The 18,306-nt window shown below is 40.4% G+C and overlaps 1 protein-coding gene across 1 annotated transcript in view; it reads left to right on the forward strand.

The window, feature by feature from the left end:
- Window positions 1-18,306, forward strand: part of triob (trio Rho guanine nucleotide exchange factor b) — a 99,532-nt gene that overhangs the window by 65,229 nt on the left and 15,997 nt on the right. The window contains exons 25-37 of the mRNA XM_088013894.1: window positions 207-401; window positions 783-898; window positions 3,832-3,898; window positions 4,046-4,155; window positions 4,279-4,348; window positions 4,618-4,707; window positions 4,823-4,915; window positions 5,097-5,208; window positions 5,729-5,919; window positions 6,036-6,137; window positions 7,477-7,616; window positions 8,157-8,256; window positions 11,402-11,654. Of these exons, the coding sequence (XP_087870020.1) occupies window positions 207-401; window positions 783-898; window positions 3,832-3,898; window positions 4,046-4,155; window positions 4,279-4,348; window positions 4,618-4,707; window positions 4,823-4,915; window positions 5,097-5,208; window positions 5,729-5,919; window positions 6,036-6,137; window positions 7,477-7,616; window positions 8,157-8,256; window positions 11,402-11,654 (1,639 nt within the window). The remainder of the gene's footprint in view (window positions 1-206; window positions 402-782; window positions 899-3,831; window positions 3,899-4,045; window positions 4,156-4,278; window positions 4,349-4,617; window positions 4,708-4,822; window positions 4,916-5,096; window positions 5,209-5,728; window positions 5,920-6,035; window positions 6,138-7,476; window positions 7,617-8,156; window positions 8,257-11,401; window positions 11,655-18,306) is intronic.

The following is an 18,306-nucleotide window of genomic DNA, read 5'->3' on the forward strand; positions in this document are numbered from 1 at the left end:
GCTCGGCTGTGAGGCCCATTTCCAGGGGCACTGCATTGTCCTCTTTGCTGTGTCACTGTTATTGTGTGTCAGAAAGCACGCTATTGTGTCCACGAAGCAACACATGATTCCCAACTCTTTCTTTCGCTCATCTACCTTTTCTCTGTTGGCACCACCTCTCTCTCCTCCCTCTCTGCTGCCCTCCCTGAATGTCCCTCTATTGACAGCAAACCAAAGAGCGGGTGAAGCTGTTGATCCAGCTGGCGGATGGGTTTTGTGACAAGGGCCACGCCCATGCCCTGGAGATAAAGAAATGGGTGTCCTCCGTGGACAAGCGCTACAGGGACTTCTCTCTCCGCATGGACAAATATCGAACCAGCCTGGAAACGGCGCTTGGCATCTCTTCCGATTCAAACAAGGCTGTGAGTGACATGTTTTTTTTTTGTTTTTTTTTTGTGAGGACATACACTATTGGTACATAGAGAAACTCGCAAAGAGATTTCAAAAGGTTTTAAAAATAAGACCATGACAACTTAATAGACTTTAATAACAACAACAAAAGAAAATCAGGCTTTGTGTTGCCTTAAGGATTTTTTTTTTTTTTTTTTATCAGCCAGTCCCACTGCTGCGTTTTATTTTATGGTGTGCAGAGAACAGATGGTATCGTCGTCTGTTTACCGCAAGTTGCTGTTCAAACTTTGTTTAGCGAACATCTGCCAACAGAAGGCAAACACCACACAGTGCTGGATATCCCATCTAGCTGCTGCGTGCCACATAATAACCACAACCTGTTGTGTGTACAGAGCAAAGAGCTGCAACTGGACATCATCCCAGCTACCGCTCCGGGGTCAGAGGTCAAGCTAAGAGACGCTGCCCATGAACTCAATGAGGAAAAGAGGAAATCAGCAAGAAGAAAAGAGTAAGAATTAGACCTATTTTTTCTGCTCACCTGGTAGCTACTGAGTCTTAGAGTTATAGTTTTCTAGACTATTGAATGTGTTTACTTTTTGTGTTCAGTCTTGCAGCAAAGTTTAGTTATGTCTAGTTCCTAAAAACAAGAAATATTTCAAAAACTTGACAAATAAACAAGCACATGGCAGCCAAGAGCGCAACCCAAAGTTCCTGAGGAACGATTAAGCTACCTTTGGGAAACTACAGGAATCCTTAACAAGATGGCCACCTAAAGTGACAGTTTTAATGATAAAATCTCCAAATCCAATGTAACCACGATGTGAATCGCCTTTAAGACTTCAGGTTTGACTTCATCTTGTGCCCTAAATCAGTGGTGCCCAACCCGTGGACCGGTACCGGTCCGTGGACCAATTGGTACTGGGCCGCACAAGAAAAAATTTAATATTTCCGTTTTATGTATTATTTGAGTCTGGAGGATCTTTTATTTTGAAAATCCGTTAACCGGATTCTCTCGGTTACTTACACAAGCAGCAAAATGAGTAAGAAACGGATCAGATGTCTTTGGAAAGTTTCTTTGCAACGGGGAAAAGGCCCAGAGAAGAGACAGGAGGATGGATTTATCCCGGACCAGCACGCTATAAACGCCTAAAAATACTTTTAAGTCGTATAATAATTACGTCATGAGGGAACACGTGACGCAGCTCGGACCCTGTGACGTATTTGACCCATTCCATTCTGTTCTATGTGACAACACCGCCCTCTGCTGGTCCTGTTTTGTTCCTTCTACTCATGGACGTTCACTGGCGACATTCTGTAAAGTCCTCTCCGCTGTTCTGATTTGCTTCATGACTTTCTATTGCCCCTTTTCCACCGGCTCTACTTCAACAACCCGGTTCGGCTCGGCTCGGCTCGGCTCTATTTCGGAGTGACCCCGTTTCCACCGGCCCGTCTTGGCTCTGTAGCAGGGTGCCGCCTCCTGGGTCATAATTAACACCCTTAATTATGATAGACTTTACGCAAAGAGTTCATAACTGAGGCAACTAAAATCAATCAGTAAAAGAATCCTTTGTGAATATCATCTCATGGACACTGACCTAAATGCGTCTTTCTGACCGGGAGCTGGTGGCGTGTTGAAGAGTTATGGACCGGACGCTTTGGAGCGTCTGGTTAGGAAGCCCATTCAAAAGCTTTGGTAGAAATGGCGCGTTTAATTTCAGTCTCCATTACATTCAGAACAGAGAAAACTAAAGAGAATGCAATGTTGAATCCATTTATAGTTTAAACAGAGGAGCCGGCAGTTTATCTTGAGGAAATAAATAAAGGTGCACAAATTAATTAGATCGTAACAAGCGCAGTTCGCTGCGGCTGCACAACCAACGCGGACGCGGCTCTGCCGCTGCAAAGAATTAAACTTTACTCACCCAGTGGCTTTAACTAACGGAACTGAAGACGTGACCCTCCCGCACCCAGAAGGATGGCGGCGCTCAGAAGCGCGGCAGACATAACATTTGTTTCGGGGAAGTGAAACCAAGCAAAAAATAAATAAATAAATAAAATAAATAAATCGTCGCATGCCCGGATCGCACAGGGTAAAAAACAAAAAAGTTCAATGGATCGGTTGGGATCCAACTGCCCGATGAACCAGCGCAGATTTCTCTGCAGATGCGAACCAGGAGGAATTTGTGAAGCTGTGCGTTCAGACCCAGGAGGTGAAGTGCTGGTAATTTAAGTGGAGTCGCTTAATTTAATTTATTATAAGTTATTGGGGCCACAGTCGGTGGTTTTTGTCACTACGGAGAAAACGTTAGATGCATTTATCTGCTTAATGTGTGATGGGATCTGGATTCACGTTCAACTGGGTGAATATTAACTAAACCGCATAAAAGTGCGGCTAAATAACCGATATTAACGTGATTATAATTTGACGGGTAAAAGTAACGATTTTTTAAAAAAATCCTGTCGGTCAAAATGACGAAAAACAAAAAAGTCTAGCGCGACCTATGCAACCCTACTCCCGCCCCCGGGCCGCAGCAAAAGTTCAGTTGTGACCGGTCCGTGCGGTAATAAAAGGGTTGGGGACCACTGCCCTAAAGACTTCAGAATTAACACGGAAATGTTCATATGAGCTTTCAATGAGTGGAAACACAGATTAATCAGTGATTTGTAAATATTTCTCAAATCATATTCATGTTGCATTTAATTTCCAAGGCATTTGTAAATGATTTATGGGACCTTCAGAGGAATCCGTCCACCAAGAAGCCTGCTTTCTACCATCGCCAATTACACACTTTACAATAACGTCCCAAAAGTGCATCAAGGATATTGCTTCCATCTAATACTGGCAGATTTTTCCCTCAGGTGCAAGTATGTTATTTATATGCCAGCTGTATGCAAAAAATATGGGAAATCAACATTGTACTGCTCTCAGCTGGAGTTAAAAAAAACACAATGTCTGAATAAAATTACAGGCAGGGGAGTGTAATCCAGTAGCCATGCTAAATGCAGAAACCAATATTGCATTTGAGATTAAAAACAGAAAACGCTTAAAGACATGACCACAAAAAAAAAACTATGAAAAATAAATAATATCAATAAAGTAATTTATTGATATTTCCATGCTCTTAACCATGGATTCAAAACAGCAGAGTGAAATAGCTGCTTTGAAATGCAAAGCAGGTCATCATAATGTAACAATCAAATGACTTATTGTTTATGTTTTTTGAAATACATGTTAAGCAAAATGTGCAGCGTTTGGCTGCATGTTACGTTCACATTGCACATTCAAAGATTACAATTAACTAAAAATGATTTGTGTTATTCTGGTTTGTTTCATTTCCTTCCATTTGTTATTTAGTTTTACCTGCAGCAAACTTAAAAAAAATTTTTTTATGTATATTTGACAAATTTTACTATCATATTGAGTCCTTTTCGCTCTTCCAGATTTATAATGGCTGAGCTGATCCAAACAGAGAAAGCATATGTCAGAGACCTACGTGAATGTATGGATGTGAGTATTGCCTCAGATGCTTTTTCTAATTAATCCTATTGTCTTGATTTGTCACTCTTAAATTGTACATGTGTTCATTAACGTTTCAGTAATTAAATTGATTAAATTTATGTAAGCAACTGTTTTCATATGGTTGCATTTGTGCAGACTTACCTGTGGGAAATGACCAGTGGCGTCGAGGAGATTCCTCCTGGCATCGTCAACAAGGAACACATCATCTTTGGGAACATGCAGGACCTCTACGAATTTCATCACAAGTCAGTTTAGCAGCAATCTGCGACAATGTGTAGAAATAGTATTTGCATTTCAGGTGGACAGGTATTTCACAGAGGCAAGGTGATTAATAATCTATGTTTGAATATTTTTTCCTCTCCAAACAGTATCTTCTTGAAGGAGCTGGAGAAGTATGAGCAGCTTCCAGAGGATGTCGGCCATTGTTTTGTGACCTGGGTAAGTGAGCATCTGTGTTTGCTGTGTTTTTATTTCAAGTAGTTATGATAATGATTTTACAACACTATAAATTTGAAATTTGAACACATTTTTTAAAATAAAACTGTGGTCATATTACTTTGGTTAGGTCGGTAATTGCTCTCTCAATTTCAATTTCTCCCTCAAATTATAGAATATTTGAGGGAGAAATTGCTGTTTTAACTGGTGTTTAGTTTTAAAATTAGGGTTCGCATCTTGATTATAACACATTTATGAAATCTCCTACTTAGGCTGACAAATTCCAGATGTATGTGAACTACTGCAAGAACAAACCTGACTCCACTCAGCTCATCCTGGAACATGCTGGACCCTACTTTGACGTAAGTAAATCTTTAAATTGTCAGAAATTCTGACTTACTTGCTTTAAACCATGAAATAAAAAAAATAAAAAAATATCTTGCTTAGTTTAAGACGTGTTTCTATTTTGATCCACAGGAAATTCAACAAAGACATCGCCTTGCCAACTCCATCTCTTCTTACCTCATCAAGCCCGTTCAACGAATCACAAAATACCAATTACTTCTAAAGGTAGAGCAAGTTTCAAATGAATTTCGGCGACATGATTAGTCACCTGCAATTTTTTTTATGTTTGGAAGTGGAAATGTTAGACCTAGAAAGAAGGAGTGGAAACAGATTCACGCTTCAAATTATTTTGGATTTCGTAGCATGGTTTCTGAAACATGTACATATGGATGTTCTTCCACTGAAGGAGTTGTTGACATGCTGTGAAGAGGGGAAAGGTGAAATCAAGGATGGCCTGGAAGTGATGCTCAGTGTTCCAAAGAGAGCCAATGATGCCATGCACCTCTCTATGCTGGAAGGCATGTAGAACCAGACATCACACACACGCACACATACGCACATGCACTTCCACTACACTGTTACAGTTTTATTCAGAAAACAAAACCAAAAAAAAGATTCCCATTCTGATCTATTGCATCTGGTGATTATTCTGCCTTGAGATTATTATTTTTTTAATCTAACACCAATGTCATTCAACTGAATGTTACCTCGTAACCTTTGTCCTATTTCTTCATGTTATAGCCACAATCTTTAATGTGTTTTTTAGGATTTTATGATAGACCGACGCAAAGTAGTGAAGTGGAAAATAAACAAAGAAAAACAAACTTGTATTTATTAAAATTTTAGCCCTTAGCCCCAAAATTTCCTCGTAAGTGTCCCATGACTTAATCTGTCACATAAAATCCCCATAAAACACTTTGATGTTTGCAGATGTATCGCAACAAGACGTGAAAATGTTTGAAGAGTACCGCATGCTGTGTCCAAATACTAGCACAGCTCAATAGATCACTGGCTCAGTTTCATCTTCTGGTTTCTCAGGGTTTGACGGGAACATAGACTCCCAGGGGGAGCTGATTCTCCAGGAGTCCTTCCAGGTGTGGGATCCCAAGACTCTCATCCGGAAAGGCCGTGACAGACATCTGTTTCTCTTTGAGATGTCCCTGGTCTTCAGCAAGGAAGTGAAAGACTCGAACGGCCGCAGTAAATACCTCTACAAGAGCAAGCTCTTTGTAAGAAGACCCTTAATTTGCTAGTGTAAATCCTTAGGACATGTGCTGTGTAAGTCAACAAGACTTGTTCTCTTGTTGTGTAATTCCTGTTGTACTTTTTCTTTTTTTTTCTACAGACATCAGAGCTTGGAGTGACAGAACATGTGGAGGGGGATCCTTGTAAGTTTGCCTTGTGGCTGGGCAGGACGCCAACCTCAGACAACAAGATTGTCCTCAAGGTATGACAGAGTAGTGTTCTGCAATTTCCTTCGTTACATCACTCAAAGTTGAAGGTGTAGTCTGAAAGATTTTATATGAAATTGCACTTCTGATTGTCGTGTGCGTAGAAGGAGGTTAGGGAGTGTTAAGAAAATAAATTTAAAATATGCTAGTTTTAAAACTTAACATGGCTTGATTGAAATAGCCTAATTATAGTTTGAGATTAATAACTTATTCTGCCCTATTGACCTTTGTCTTACCTGTAGTTACAGCAGATGGTTTGTTAAGATCTTTTTGAACTGCCCTTTGTCTGTGTGGGAAACAATCAGGAGAAGTTCCAGCTTTCACACTGATCTGTGAAAAGTCATAAAACATCAGGAGTCCAGGCCAGTGGAGGAGAAGCTCTGCTTCCACTTTGTTTAGATAAAGGTGACAACTGGTGTTTGATCTTGAAAACAAATTGCAGAGAGTTTCTAACTTAAAGACGGTCCGAGACAGCTCCTGGTTGTATGAGCAAAGATACGCCTTATTTGAATAAATTAAAGACAAGAATACGCCTTTACTATAAAGGTTTGTACACAGGAGTAACAAATCAGATTTTGCTCTTTGCAATTTCTCCAAAGACGTCTTTGCTTTTTGTTTGTTGTTTCCAACTTTTGTCCTTTTCCCTCTCTCAGGTAAATTCATGTGTTGTTTGTGCTCTGAGTTTTCTGATGTTTTGTGATGTGCTTTTCTGGAGATAGTATGCATCTGTCTTGAATAAATGCTGATTATTGTGACGCTGTTATCTCTGTGTGTTTGCCCACAGCATTTTCTGAATCCAGGCATAAGAGAGGATATAACGAGTCAAAAGGTTTTAAAAAGGGTTAATAAGTTTTGGAATTTTTCCTCTCTTAATAGGAGCCCCGAGGTTGGCCTGCATGGCAGTAGGTGGCACTCCAAAGCTTTTGTGCAGTACTGTAGCTGCAGCTAACTCAACACAAAGTATAAAACACCAATTTAAACAGCGTCTTATATAACACACCACTACAGCAAGCACTGTAGCTGTTTGCTTAGTGAAATAGAAAAGGACTCTATTGATTATGGAATAGTGACTCAAGATTAAATAAGATCAAACAGATCGTGGGATCAGATGGAACAATAATTTTGACAACAGACGTCATTCTGCGCTCTCTACATGCTTACACAATGCCATGAGTCAACATCTACACTCTGTGAAAAACATCTACCTGCTCTCGTTCCTTCGTTGAGGAACAAAATCTGATGTTCTGCCTTTTTCAAAGTACTCAAGAGTTTTTCATATGCTTTGTCTGAACCGTTCATGTGATTTTTATTTATTTATTTTTTTCTTTCCTGCAGGCATCAAGTATAGAGAACAAGCAGGACTGGATCAAGCACATCAGGGAAGTAATCCAGGAGAGAACTGTCCTCCTGCGTGGAGCTCTGAAGGAGCCCATTCACATCCCTAAAGCCACTACTGCTAAACACAAAGGCAGGCGGTAAGCAAAGATAATACTGACCCAGGCTTGAAAGACATACGGCCAGATATAAAATAGTTATATGATCAGGATTACAAAACACAGCAGGTGTAGAAAGTAAAAGCTGCCATTGAAAATCCTTACACTTGTACTTATTTTGTCATGTTACAGCCACCAACTTCATTTTTGACGATTTTGTGTGATTAAGCAAAACATAGAATTGGCACCAATTTTGAAGAAGGTGCACAAACTGTCTGGTCAAATTGCAGTGCAAAGGTAGTTTTACACATTATTGACTCAGTACAGCCGAATAAAAACATCTGACACACATTTGGGATTTTTCACTTATGACAAGGTTCGAAAATGATCAACTATGTTCCTCTACTTGACAATAATGCACTAACTGTTGGTCTATGACAGTTAGTGCATAATAAACACAATGAAGTTTGTGGCAAAGATGTGATAAAATGCAAAGCTTTCAGGCGATGTGAATACTTTTGCGCTGTATCAAAGCGAGATTCAATGTTATGAATACCATTCAATGTTTTTGTATGTCTGAAGGGATGGAGAGGATCTAGACAGCCAGGGAGATGCTAGCAGCCAACCAGATACCATCTCTATCGCCTCCCGGACATCCCAGAACACACTGGACAGTGACAAGGTTGGACACAGTCACACACACAATTCTTCAACTTTATATCTGCCAGGTAGCACCTAAACTGGGCATTGCTTATACAGTTTTAAGTATCTACCTGTGTCACAAGACACAAAGCTATTTCTGTTTGTCAATAAGTAGCCGTTCTGTGATTGGTCAGGATGAGTACCGTCACACATTTCCGTCAGAAACTGCAAACTGGAAGGATGCAGACAACTGTCTGGAAATCACTTCCTGTGAAAGTGTTTGATTGTGTTGAGTGAAAGAAACGGCCCATCTGACAGAGCTATAATACAGTGTGTGTGTGTGTGTGTGTGTGTGTGTGTGTGTGTGTGTGTGTGGGGGGGGGGGGTGTGTGTGTGTGTGTGTGTGTGTGTGTGTGTGGTAGAGAGAGAAAATCCTTGCTCTCTGGGAACAGTAACGATCAGCTTTGGTTATATGTGGCAATCACACCACAGAAGGCTTATCCTCCTACGCTCAGTATGATCAATTGTAAAGCTAACACCCAGCACAGTCGGATATAAAAATAAAGAAATAAAATCCTTCCTCTGCCTTCGTGTTGTATTAATTATAAATCCGAGGAGTGGATCGGGTCATTATTTTCACACTTGACTTGGATTTACCCCAGATCGGCCCTCATCGGGCTTCCTCGGCAATCAGGAGAATAAGAAAATTATAATGTTCAGCTTTCACAGCTTCTGCTAGAGTAGCGCTAATCTCGACTTGTGCAGCTGCTTTATGCAACACAGGACTGCTTTAGATGGGAGGTGAACAAGTCCGTGTCTGCTTGTGCATCTGCCCGCTCCCGTCAAAATCATCAAAGAAGCTAATTAATTAAGAATTGTCCCCTCAGTTCGGAGCATGCTCACTTGCATAAAGATCCAAGAACACAGAGGAACACGTGCACATTTGAATGGGCGTCCCATTCCCACTTTTTGAATGCGTCTCTGTGTGCCCCGTCTTTCTGCGGGTACTCAGATGAGACATTTCTTTCAGGAGGCAGTGACAGTGGCATGCTTGTGCTTCTGGCGTGGGGTAGCGGGCGGTGGGGAGTGTGTGTGTGTGCGCGCGCGCTCCTGTTCCGGTGTGTTTTTCTGTTGAAGTGACTGACTTGTGTGTCAGCAGCTTCAGCCTCCCACTCTCTTTTCACAGAGGATGCTCGTCTTCTTGCCAGACAGGAGAGCACGGCATTATCCCGTCACATTAATCGATCACAGACGTCTCTCTAAAATTTGGGCAGTTTTCTTCCTCTCTGCTTTTCTGGAGTCTGTTTTTGCTAGTGATGAAGTGGGGGCCTTAGCCAGGTCAATTTTATTTTTATTTTTTTGGAAGCATTTGTTAGAGGAAGGATGGATTAAATTGCTCTGCTGCCGAGAGAAGATCTTCCTGAGGAAATCATCTAAGCGTCGGTAGTCTAAAAGTGAGGACTTCAAAGAAGAGCTTGTGGATCATTTTTCAACTTTGACCAGAGCTTCAAATATATTCCACGTAGCTTCTCAACCAACATTTCAGAAAATGAGCGTGACCTTACTTTGGGTGACAGCTCCTTGTCGAGTAACCATCTTCTGAGTGTGATTGAGGAACATTTTAGAGATCCCTGCTGAAAATCAGTCAGCGCTCCAGAACTTGTTTTGCTTTTCTGACCATCTTTCATGATGAGGGAGTGGAAGACAATTGACAAACTGGAAGAGAAGATCTCTAATCCTGTCTCTCAGCTCCTCAGCTCTCTGGCTCTGCCACACTATCAGAGGGTATGTTGTAAATATGGACTTTTTCCTTCATGGATGATTTGGCAATGGAGCTCATGACTATAGTGTATGCACTTCTTTAATTGAATTTGTTTAAATAATACTAACATTGATAGTAACCTCTAATAACTATCGTCCTTTTTTTCTGCATTGTCATATGAAGATTTATTTTTCATATAACGACATTTTCTCTACCTGTCATTTTACATCAAAGCGTTAAAAGCAACAAACAGCCTAATTTAAAGTCAGATTGTGTGATAGTGTGTTTTTTTTTCTGTTTAGCTAAATTAGGTCTGTCATCATTACTGCGTGTAATTTTTTCACTTTATTGCTCTCACTTTTGCTATACATATCGATATATGTATAGCAACATACATTAGTCTACATATTAGTAAAATAATTGTCACAGCAGATTTATTGATTACAGATTCGGTACATTACATTTGTACTAAAAAGATGCTTAAATATGACACAAAAAAAACCTCAAATTTATGTTGGGTCTGAATTTGTATAATATTTTGTAAGATGAAACGTTGACTAAAACAACACTAGGCTACCCTAGTGTTATAATTCACTCATGTTTACTATTTTGATCCTAAATATTTCCATGCATGTTATGCAGCCATGTTAACAGTCAACAAATAAAAAAATGTTTTACAAATGCATTGATCAGAATTTTGTGGCAGATTTTCAATCTGTGTTTTGTAAAACTCAGACCTGCTGGTTCTGATTTTAGAGACTTCTGCATTCATAATAGGTTTCCTAGCCTTGCTGCTGAGAGCAGTCAACATAAGACAGGGTTTCTTTTAAAAACGAGACAAGATCATGTGCAGAGTCGGCATTTTAAACCTTTTGATTTTATATCAAAGATTAGTAAGATTAGCACAGCTCAAGTCACAGATTACTGTCAACCCTGCGTTTATTCTTTAGGAAAATTGTAATCTGTTGGCTTTTTAAATGGATGAAAAAAGATCCCAAATACAACTTGTTCCATAAGTACTTAGGCTGAAAGCACGAAAAAGATAAAACAGAGCCACTTTTCTGTACCTAGTCCAGCCTTGCTGTTATCTGCTGAATGTCTCGCTCTCACGCAGCCTGAATGACCCGTAAAAATGTCTCAACATTTCATAGAAAATACAATTTCCAATAAAATCGCTGCTTACACCTCTGTTTTCTCTGATTCCATCTTAAACATCATAATGACACTACAGTAAATATTCCGACTGTCCACTCTGAAGAGTGTTGGTATTAGCACGACCTGGCTGTACCAATGTACGGTGCTTTCAGGGAGCAACAAAACAGGTCAAAGACAATTAAGCTACAAATCAACAGATTCCTCTCACCAGCCCCATTTCTCTGCATCTGAAATATTAATCAGACATCATTCGCTACTTCCATCACAGCTCTCTGGTGGCTGCGAACTGACGGTGGTGATCCACGACTTTGTGGCCAGTAACGGCAGCAGCAATGGGGAGCTTACCGTACGCCGAGGCCAGACCGTGGAGGTTCTGGAGCGACTTCATGACAAACCAGACTGGTGCTTGGTCAGGACCACGGACCGCTCCCCTGCTCAGGAGGGAATCGTTCCCTGCTCCATCCTCTGCATTGCACACTCCCGGTCCTCCATGGAAATGGAGGGGCTATTCAACCACAAAGGTAGGACCAGAGTGTTTTCCTCACTTCTTAAAGCTCAAGTGGATTGAAAAATATTTGATCACACTGAAATATATCTGACAAATATCTTTTTTTTTTTTGTCTTCAATGTGAAAGCCAAGCTCAAAACTTCTATTCAAGTATCACAGTTACGCACATGAACATGCGACACCTAACAGGATTCCTTCTTTATTTGCAAACATATCACAGTTGACCTGCACAGCCTGAGTTTCTTATTCAGTAACTGCTTCGGGAAACACAAACATGTATTTCCAAGTGTTGCTATGCAACAGTGAAGATCATATTTGAAGCGCAGCTCTAATAATTATCTTTAAGAAAATTTCATGACTTCCTCTCACTTCCTCCCAGCAGCTACCTACCTTATCATTACATTTGGAAGCCCTCTTCTTGGCTTAAACATGAAACAGCATGTGGCGAAATGACAGAGGATGTGATGTCAGAAACTCCATTAGTCATTATGAGAAGCTGTTAGCATGTTTGTTGTGGTGCTAAAAGCGCTTTTATGCATTTTTTTTTCCCAGCATAAGAGTCTAACCACTGCTTCATTCCCTCGTGCTGCTTCTTTGTCCTCAGGGACAGCTCAGTTTCAGCTTTTTGTGGGTCAGTGCAATGATATCATCCGGTGCCATCTGCTTTCTTGCAATCCTGCGATTCGCTGAGAGACTAGAAAGCCCCGTCTGATCCATTTCATGGCGTTGTGCGGAATGTTCTTCTTTTGGTCATGTAGGTGTTGGTTTCGGACTCTTGAGGAATGGTCTCCAGTTGAGCTGCACCAATCAATTTTTTTTTGTGTGGTTAATTTCAGTTTTGTGTAAAGTTTTGACTGCCGGTATCAATTCTGATGTCTTACTAGCTGTGAGGTTATTTAAGAACAGTTTTTTTAAAAAGCCTTCCCGTGGCGAGCTTTCTTTCGCTGTAAGCAACGTTTTGTAAAAATCATCTAGTAGACATTGAGTTGACTTCATCGTCATATATTAGCGATTAGCACAGTTAGCATTACTAAAACAGTAGTGGCCTTGTGTATTTTCTTAAGAACCTTAAAGCTCAGAATTTCCAAAGGCTGTGGACATTTTTTAACTTTAGCGTGCGTCTTGACAAAGGTAGAAACTGTAAGAGGATAAAGCAGAGCAATTTTGTTGTAATTCTGCCTTCCTGCGATCTGCTAAGTCTTGCCTGAGGAAAAAAAAAACGATATTGAATATATATATTCCCTATTATATATTTTCTCATATATCTGCGTTCTCAGATTGTATTTTAAGCACCTTGTTGATTCTGAAAATGGCTAACTTTGAGACATCTTTACTCAGTAAACGTTTTGCACAAAATTGATAGTATTATCCCCAGCTTCTACAATAGCATACTTGCTTGTACGTCTAGTTACGTATACTAGTCTTTTTACCTGTCAACTGAACACTTGAAATCATTTGCCTGAAGACTGATTAAATTAAACAACGATGACAACAACAAAAGAGACCAAAATGTAAGATGGTTGCTGTCTTATCTTCTAAATGTGCATTTTGGTTTTTGGAATCTGGAAGAGTGGGTGAGAGCTGGGCTGCTTGTTTCTATGGAGATAAAGCATAGAAATATTTGGCTTGCAGCTTCCTTGTACTTGGTAGAAGAAAAGTTTGCATTTGTATTTAAATGACAACTTGCCCGGACTTTGGAGTTAGCTGTATGATTTACTACAAGAGTCCAGTAGAAAATAGGGACGAATTTCCCAAACACTTATTGAACACTTTCGACTCCGGCTGTTAGGTTCCTTTGTCCTGTCGTGTTTTTGATTCCTTGACTGCACCCTCACATTCAGTTTGTGTTGTTTTTCATGTGACCGGAGAAAGTAATGAAAAGGAAGCTCTCCCTGCAGGGGTTGTTCTAGTAAAAAAAAAAAAAAAAATGCCTCTGTGTAGGAGGTGGACAAAAAAAATGAGGAAAACATGTTTGCTATTTTCTCATCTTCTTTCTTTTTTAATGATCAGTAAGTTTTTTCTTCTTTTTTTTTTTTTTTGCCCAAGTCTTGAGAAAGTGACTGTTCAGGAAATCAGACTGTTGTCCAGGAATCTTTCCGTTTTCATCCTCTCTGTCTGTTAACTTTTTTTTTAACAAACTAGTGAAGCGCCCACACAGAGGCATCGGTCTTCAGAGCAGTTGGTGTTCTATTTTTTTTTTGTACATACTTGCTGACAATCATACACATATTAATTATATCCTCACTGTTAGTAGCCTTGAAGCTGCCTATGGCTCCCATTTAGCTTCACTGAGGCATCTTTGTGTGTCTCACCTCCATATTTGCTGATGAACCCTTTTTTTTCCTGTTCACTTCAGATGGATTTCATAACAGAGTCTATATTTATTCCAAGCATACTGCACAACTTGTATGCATCCTAATGCCTGTAAAATATGCACCCGCCCACACGGCTCATGTGGGCGCTTCTACAAAGGGTAATACGGTAGATGAGCTGCATGTTTCCAGACGTCCCTTTGGAACAGGAGATATCCTCACAGCAGCCCACTCGCTAGGGAGGGAGGGAGGAAAAGAAGATACAAAGAAAGGGAGAGGATAACATCCTACACTATAATGCAGCATTTGACTTCTCTTTTCGCCTCACACTGGACTTCTCACTTTCTCTCTGTGGAATATCGGCAGCGTTTATTTAATTACAAGACCTTTTCCAAAGCAGTTCGGATTAGGTTAGGCTGATTATTTTTTTTTCCTTCTTCTTCCTCGTAAAAACTCTCATACGTGTGGAAATGCTTTAACAGAATAAGTCGGGAGTCAAGAGGCTTATATACTAAGCGAACATGGCCCGTGGGATCGAGTCCTTGGTGTCTTTGAGCCCGTTTTTCTCAATGGATTTATCAGGGGAAGACCCCTCAGACAGCTGCAAGTTCTGGCTGCTGGATCTGGGTAGGTGTTTCCATCATGCGTGACACATGAGGGAAGAAACGTTATTTTCTAGGAGGACACGTGTAAATGTCAGTCTCTCTCATCGAAGCTTTCATTCGTATTCATTTGGAGTACGTAATCGTGGCATTTAAAAACGGGGTTGTTTGTCACAATAGAAGCCGAGTCTAATAAATGATAAGCTGTTCTTGTTGAAAGAAAAATATGAGCCAGGCTGCAAAAATGTATCCTTTCATCTCAAAAGTTCTACGTGTGGGAAAGGAAGCTTTAATGTGTGTGAAACAGCTAGTTTTTTTGTGTTATGCTTCTCGTGCATCTTTCTTATTCAGTCATTTTAAAGTTCATCTCTGGATCAGGTGGCATTGTGGCGCTGAAATTAATTTAGACGATGCATTATTATGTGATGCGGCTTTAAATCTGCTGCAATCTCTATCACTAGATTATGTTACTGTGTGTGTGGGCTCACACACACACACACACACAGGCTCTGCACAGATGGGCTGTGGATCTTACTGTAAACCCCAGCAAGAAAGAAAAATATAAGAGCAAAAAGAGAACGAGGCTTTTAGGATGTAGTTTTTCCTCAAGTGCTCCGCAGATGTCAGATGTATACAATGAAAGCTAAACAAAATCCACTTCTGACTGATTCTGTGCTCCATGAATACTGCCGTGGGAAGCCCTCTAAAGCCTTCTCCATGTGTTTACAGATAAGCATGTCAAGTCTCCCAGCGCTTTCCCACACGTTGTACCTCTTCCCCCGAAGGCAGGTCCTTAACCACATCTTCCAGCCGTGTGTTTTTGCATCAATTCTCCTGCGGAAGATAAGACCACCCAAAAAACGCTCTCCTGGAGAGACCTCTGGAATCCCAGGCATGCTTCCGTGTTGCTGCACAGACCTTTTTAATCACTGCAGTTGTATGTTCGACCCCCACATGCAGCCCCACTCGTATTCTTAGTGCAAACCTTGTAAACCTGCAAAGTTCTTTGCGGTGGCCTGCGCTGCCACTTGTTCAGTGAACTTGTTCAGATTTTGGTCGCAAACTTATTTTGAGCTTTCTCGAATATTATTTGCTTTAGGCCATCACAAAACTTCTGAAGAAAAGCAAGTAGGTTGCTGCCACTGCCGTGTTTTAAGTGGAGGGATTTTTTATTTTATTTTATTTATTTTTTTTAAGTTTTCCACCACACAATTCATTCTGCATGTTGGCCAAAACATTTAATTTTTTGGTCTAATCTGACCACAGCACCTTCTTCTACATGTTTTTCTTCAATGACTCTTGGCAAAGTGCAGACATGACTTCTTCTGTCTTTCTCTTAGCATTACTTTTCTTCTCTTCTTCGCCAGTGAAGGTCAGTTTTGTTGAAGTAACAAAAAATAGCTATGCCGTTGAAAAATTTAGACTCTTAGCTGTGGATCTGGTCTTCCAGAATTGTCATGGGTGTCTTGGTTGCTTCAGTTTGGGGTGATGGCATTGTTTATGTACCTAATCCTGCGATAGGTAGTCGACTTTATTCTTGACCTGTCTGGCATGTTTCTTGATGCTGTATGATCGCCATTGTTCTCTGACAAACCTGTGGAGCCTTGACGGATTAGCTGTTTATGACAAGATTAAATTATTCACAGGTTAACTTTATTTAGTAATTAGGTAACTTCTGAAAGCAACTTAGTGCTCCAGGCTTTATTAGAAGGTAATTAGATCAAGGAGGATTGAAATGTTTATAACATTTTGCAACCCTCATAATGTTTTCCCTCCACTTCACAATTATGCACAGTGTTGTGTTGGACATTACATGAACACAGTTTAGTGCATTTCCAATATGTCTTAAAAAAATAGGTTTTAAGTGGTAGACAGACTTGAGGATAGTTTTTATGAAGTTTGATATCTGCTGGTAATTTGGGTTGCATGGGACGTGCTGTTGCTTGTGTATGCACATTTGATAGGTTTGCATTGTTCACCGTGTTTCTGCTCAGTGCAGATATGCATCGATAGTCCTGCAGCTAAAGCTGTCCCAGTCGCATCAGCAGTTTAATGCTCAAATGAGTTTGCTGATGAATTAAACAGGAAGCAAAGTAGACAAGGACGGCTCTTCCCTAATGAAAACAGGAGGATATTAGAAGATTAAAAAGCATTTTAGGACATTTTGTAAAGCAGGGGAGCTCAACTCCTGTCCCTCCAGAATCTACTGTATCCTGCGACTTTTAGATGCATCCCTCTCTCTCCAAGACACCTGAAAGGAATACATGTTTTTTGTCACCAGAACTCTGAAGCTGAATGAAATGCTAGTTGATGCAGGCGCGTTGTTTGTTCAGGATTTTAGAAGGGCGTAGATTTGAGGTGAATCTGGAGGACACACATGCATTTTCCAATCTCAAATAGCAAAAACATGAAGCTAGAGGATTACTGTGAGACAAGCAGCTGAAATAACATTGCAACATTGATCTGGGCCTCTGACTACCTTTGTCTCTAGGAGAGTCATGTAAGGCCATTTGCACATCCCGCAAGAGCTCCTTAGGGTTTTCCAGGAAAGATTGTCTGAGCATGTATCACTGATAGGAGAATTGTGGACAGACCTAGGATTTGTCTCAGATATTACATCTGTTGGCTGTCTTGAACACAGCTGGACGTGCTGGAATTGTGAGATTTGGACTGCGAGGTGAGGAGGGGGTTCCCGCACATAAGGTCAGGACTAGTTGTCCTTGAGGTTTCTCCAGAGTGAAAGAGAGTCCATGCAGGGGGAAAGGGCTCCCATTCGACCATCTTCATGTGTCTGAAGAGTTATGACTCTCCAAGGAGAAATGTGTCAAGGCTGCTGACTCCATGTTGTACCCATTTGCATCTTTCTTAGAGGACCCTGCTAACTCATCACAACCAATAAGTGCTCGTTTAGTTGGGACTTGAGCATTTTAAACATGCAACATGCGGTGCAAGTTATTGATTTCTACGCTGTTTTACTCTTTAAAGTGAACAGAACCACACTTAGAGCCGGGTAAAAGTCGTCTGATTGTTATTTTTTTTATGATCACAATATCTAGAATTTAAAGACAGTTATTGGTGCAGCACTCCCTTCCTGCAATTCTATGCTTTCTAAACCTTTCGTTGCACAGTAACACATGTTAAATTTACTTGTTAACTGTGGCTACATGTTCCCGTGTGAGCGCAGCATGTCTGCAGGAAACACGGTCTGTTAGCTATACATGAGAGGCCTGACTGATGCATACTTCCCCTGGCTTGTACTCTTGAAAAGCACAAGTTTTCTTTTGCTTTGCATAGCTGGGTTTTCTAAATAGGGTTTTAAGTTTTAAATTTAAAACAAATTGCAGCATATTAGAAATGTCATTTACCTTTTTTTTTTTTTTTTTTTTGCAAAACCTGTAAAACTGTGGTATTTTAAGAATATTGAGCCATAACAGATTCTCATACCAGATCATGCCTTCTTTGGACATACATAAAAAATTGTAACTGTGCAGTTTGGTATGTTTGTTTAGCTTTCTAAGCCAACGTTATTTTACAAAAATGCAACATTATTAGAGGTGCTCATGCTTTTCACTCCTGGTGGCTTGAGAACTTTCTCATGATTGGAAACCACACTCCCCCTTCCCTTTCAGACATCAGAATACATCCCCATTGGTTTGATTAGTCATATGACAGTGTTTCACTTCTCCATAAAGAGCATTAAAGATGGTAAAATTGCAACGGTCTAGGCTGTTTCATCACAGCAGTCCAGAGT

This window comes from Poecilia mexicana, unplaced genomic scaffold (assembly GCF_051168715.1).
Source record: "Poecilia mexicana isolate PSO_F unplaced genomic scaffold, ASM5116871v1 scaffold_16, whole genome shotgun sequence".
NCBI lineage: Eukaryota > Metazoa > Chordata > Actinopteri > Cyprinodontiformes > Poeciliidae > Poecilia > Poecilia mexicana.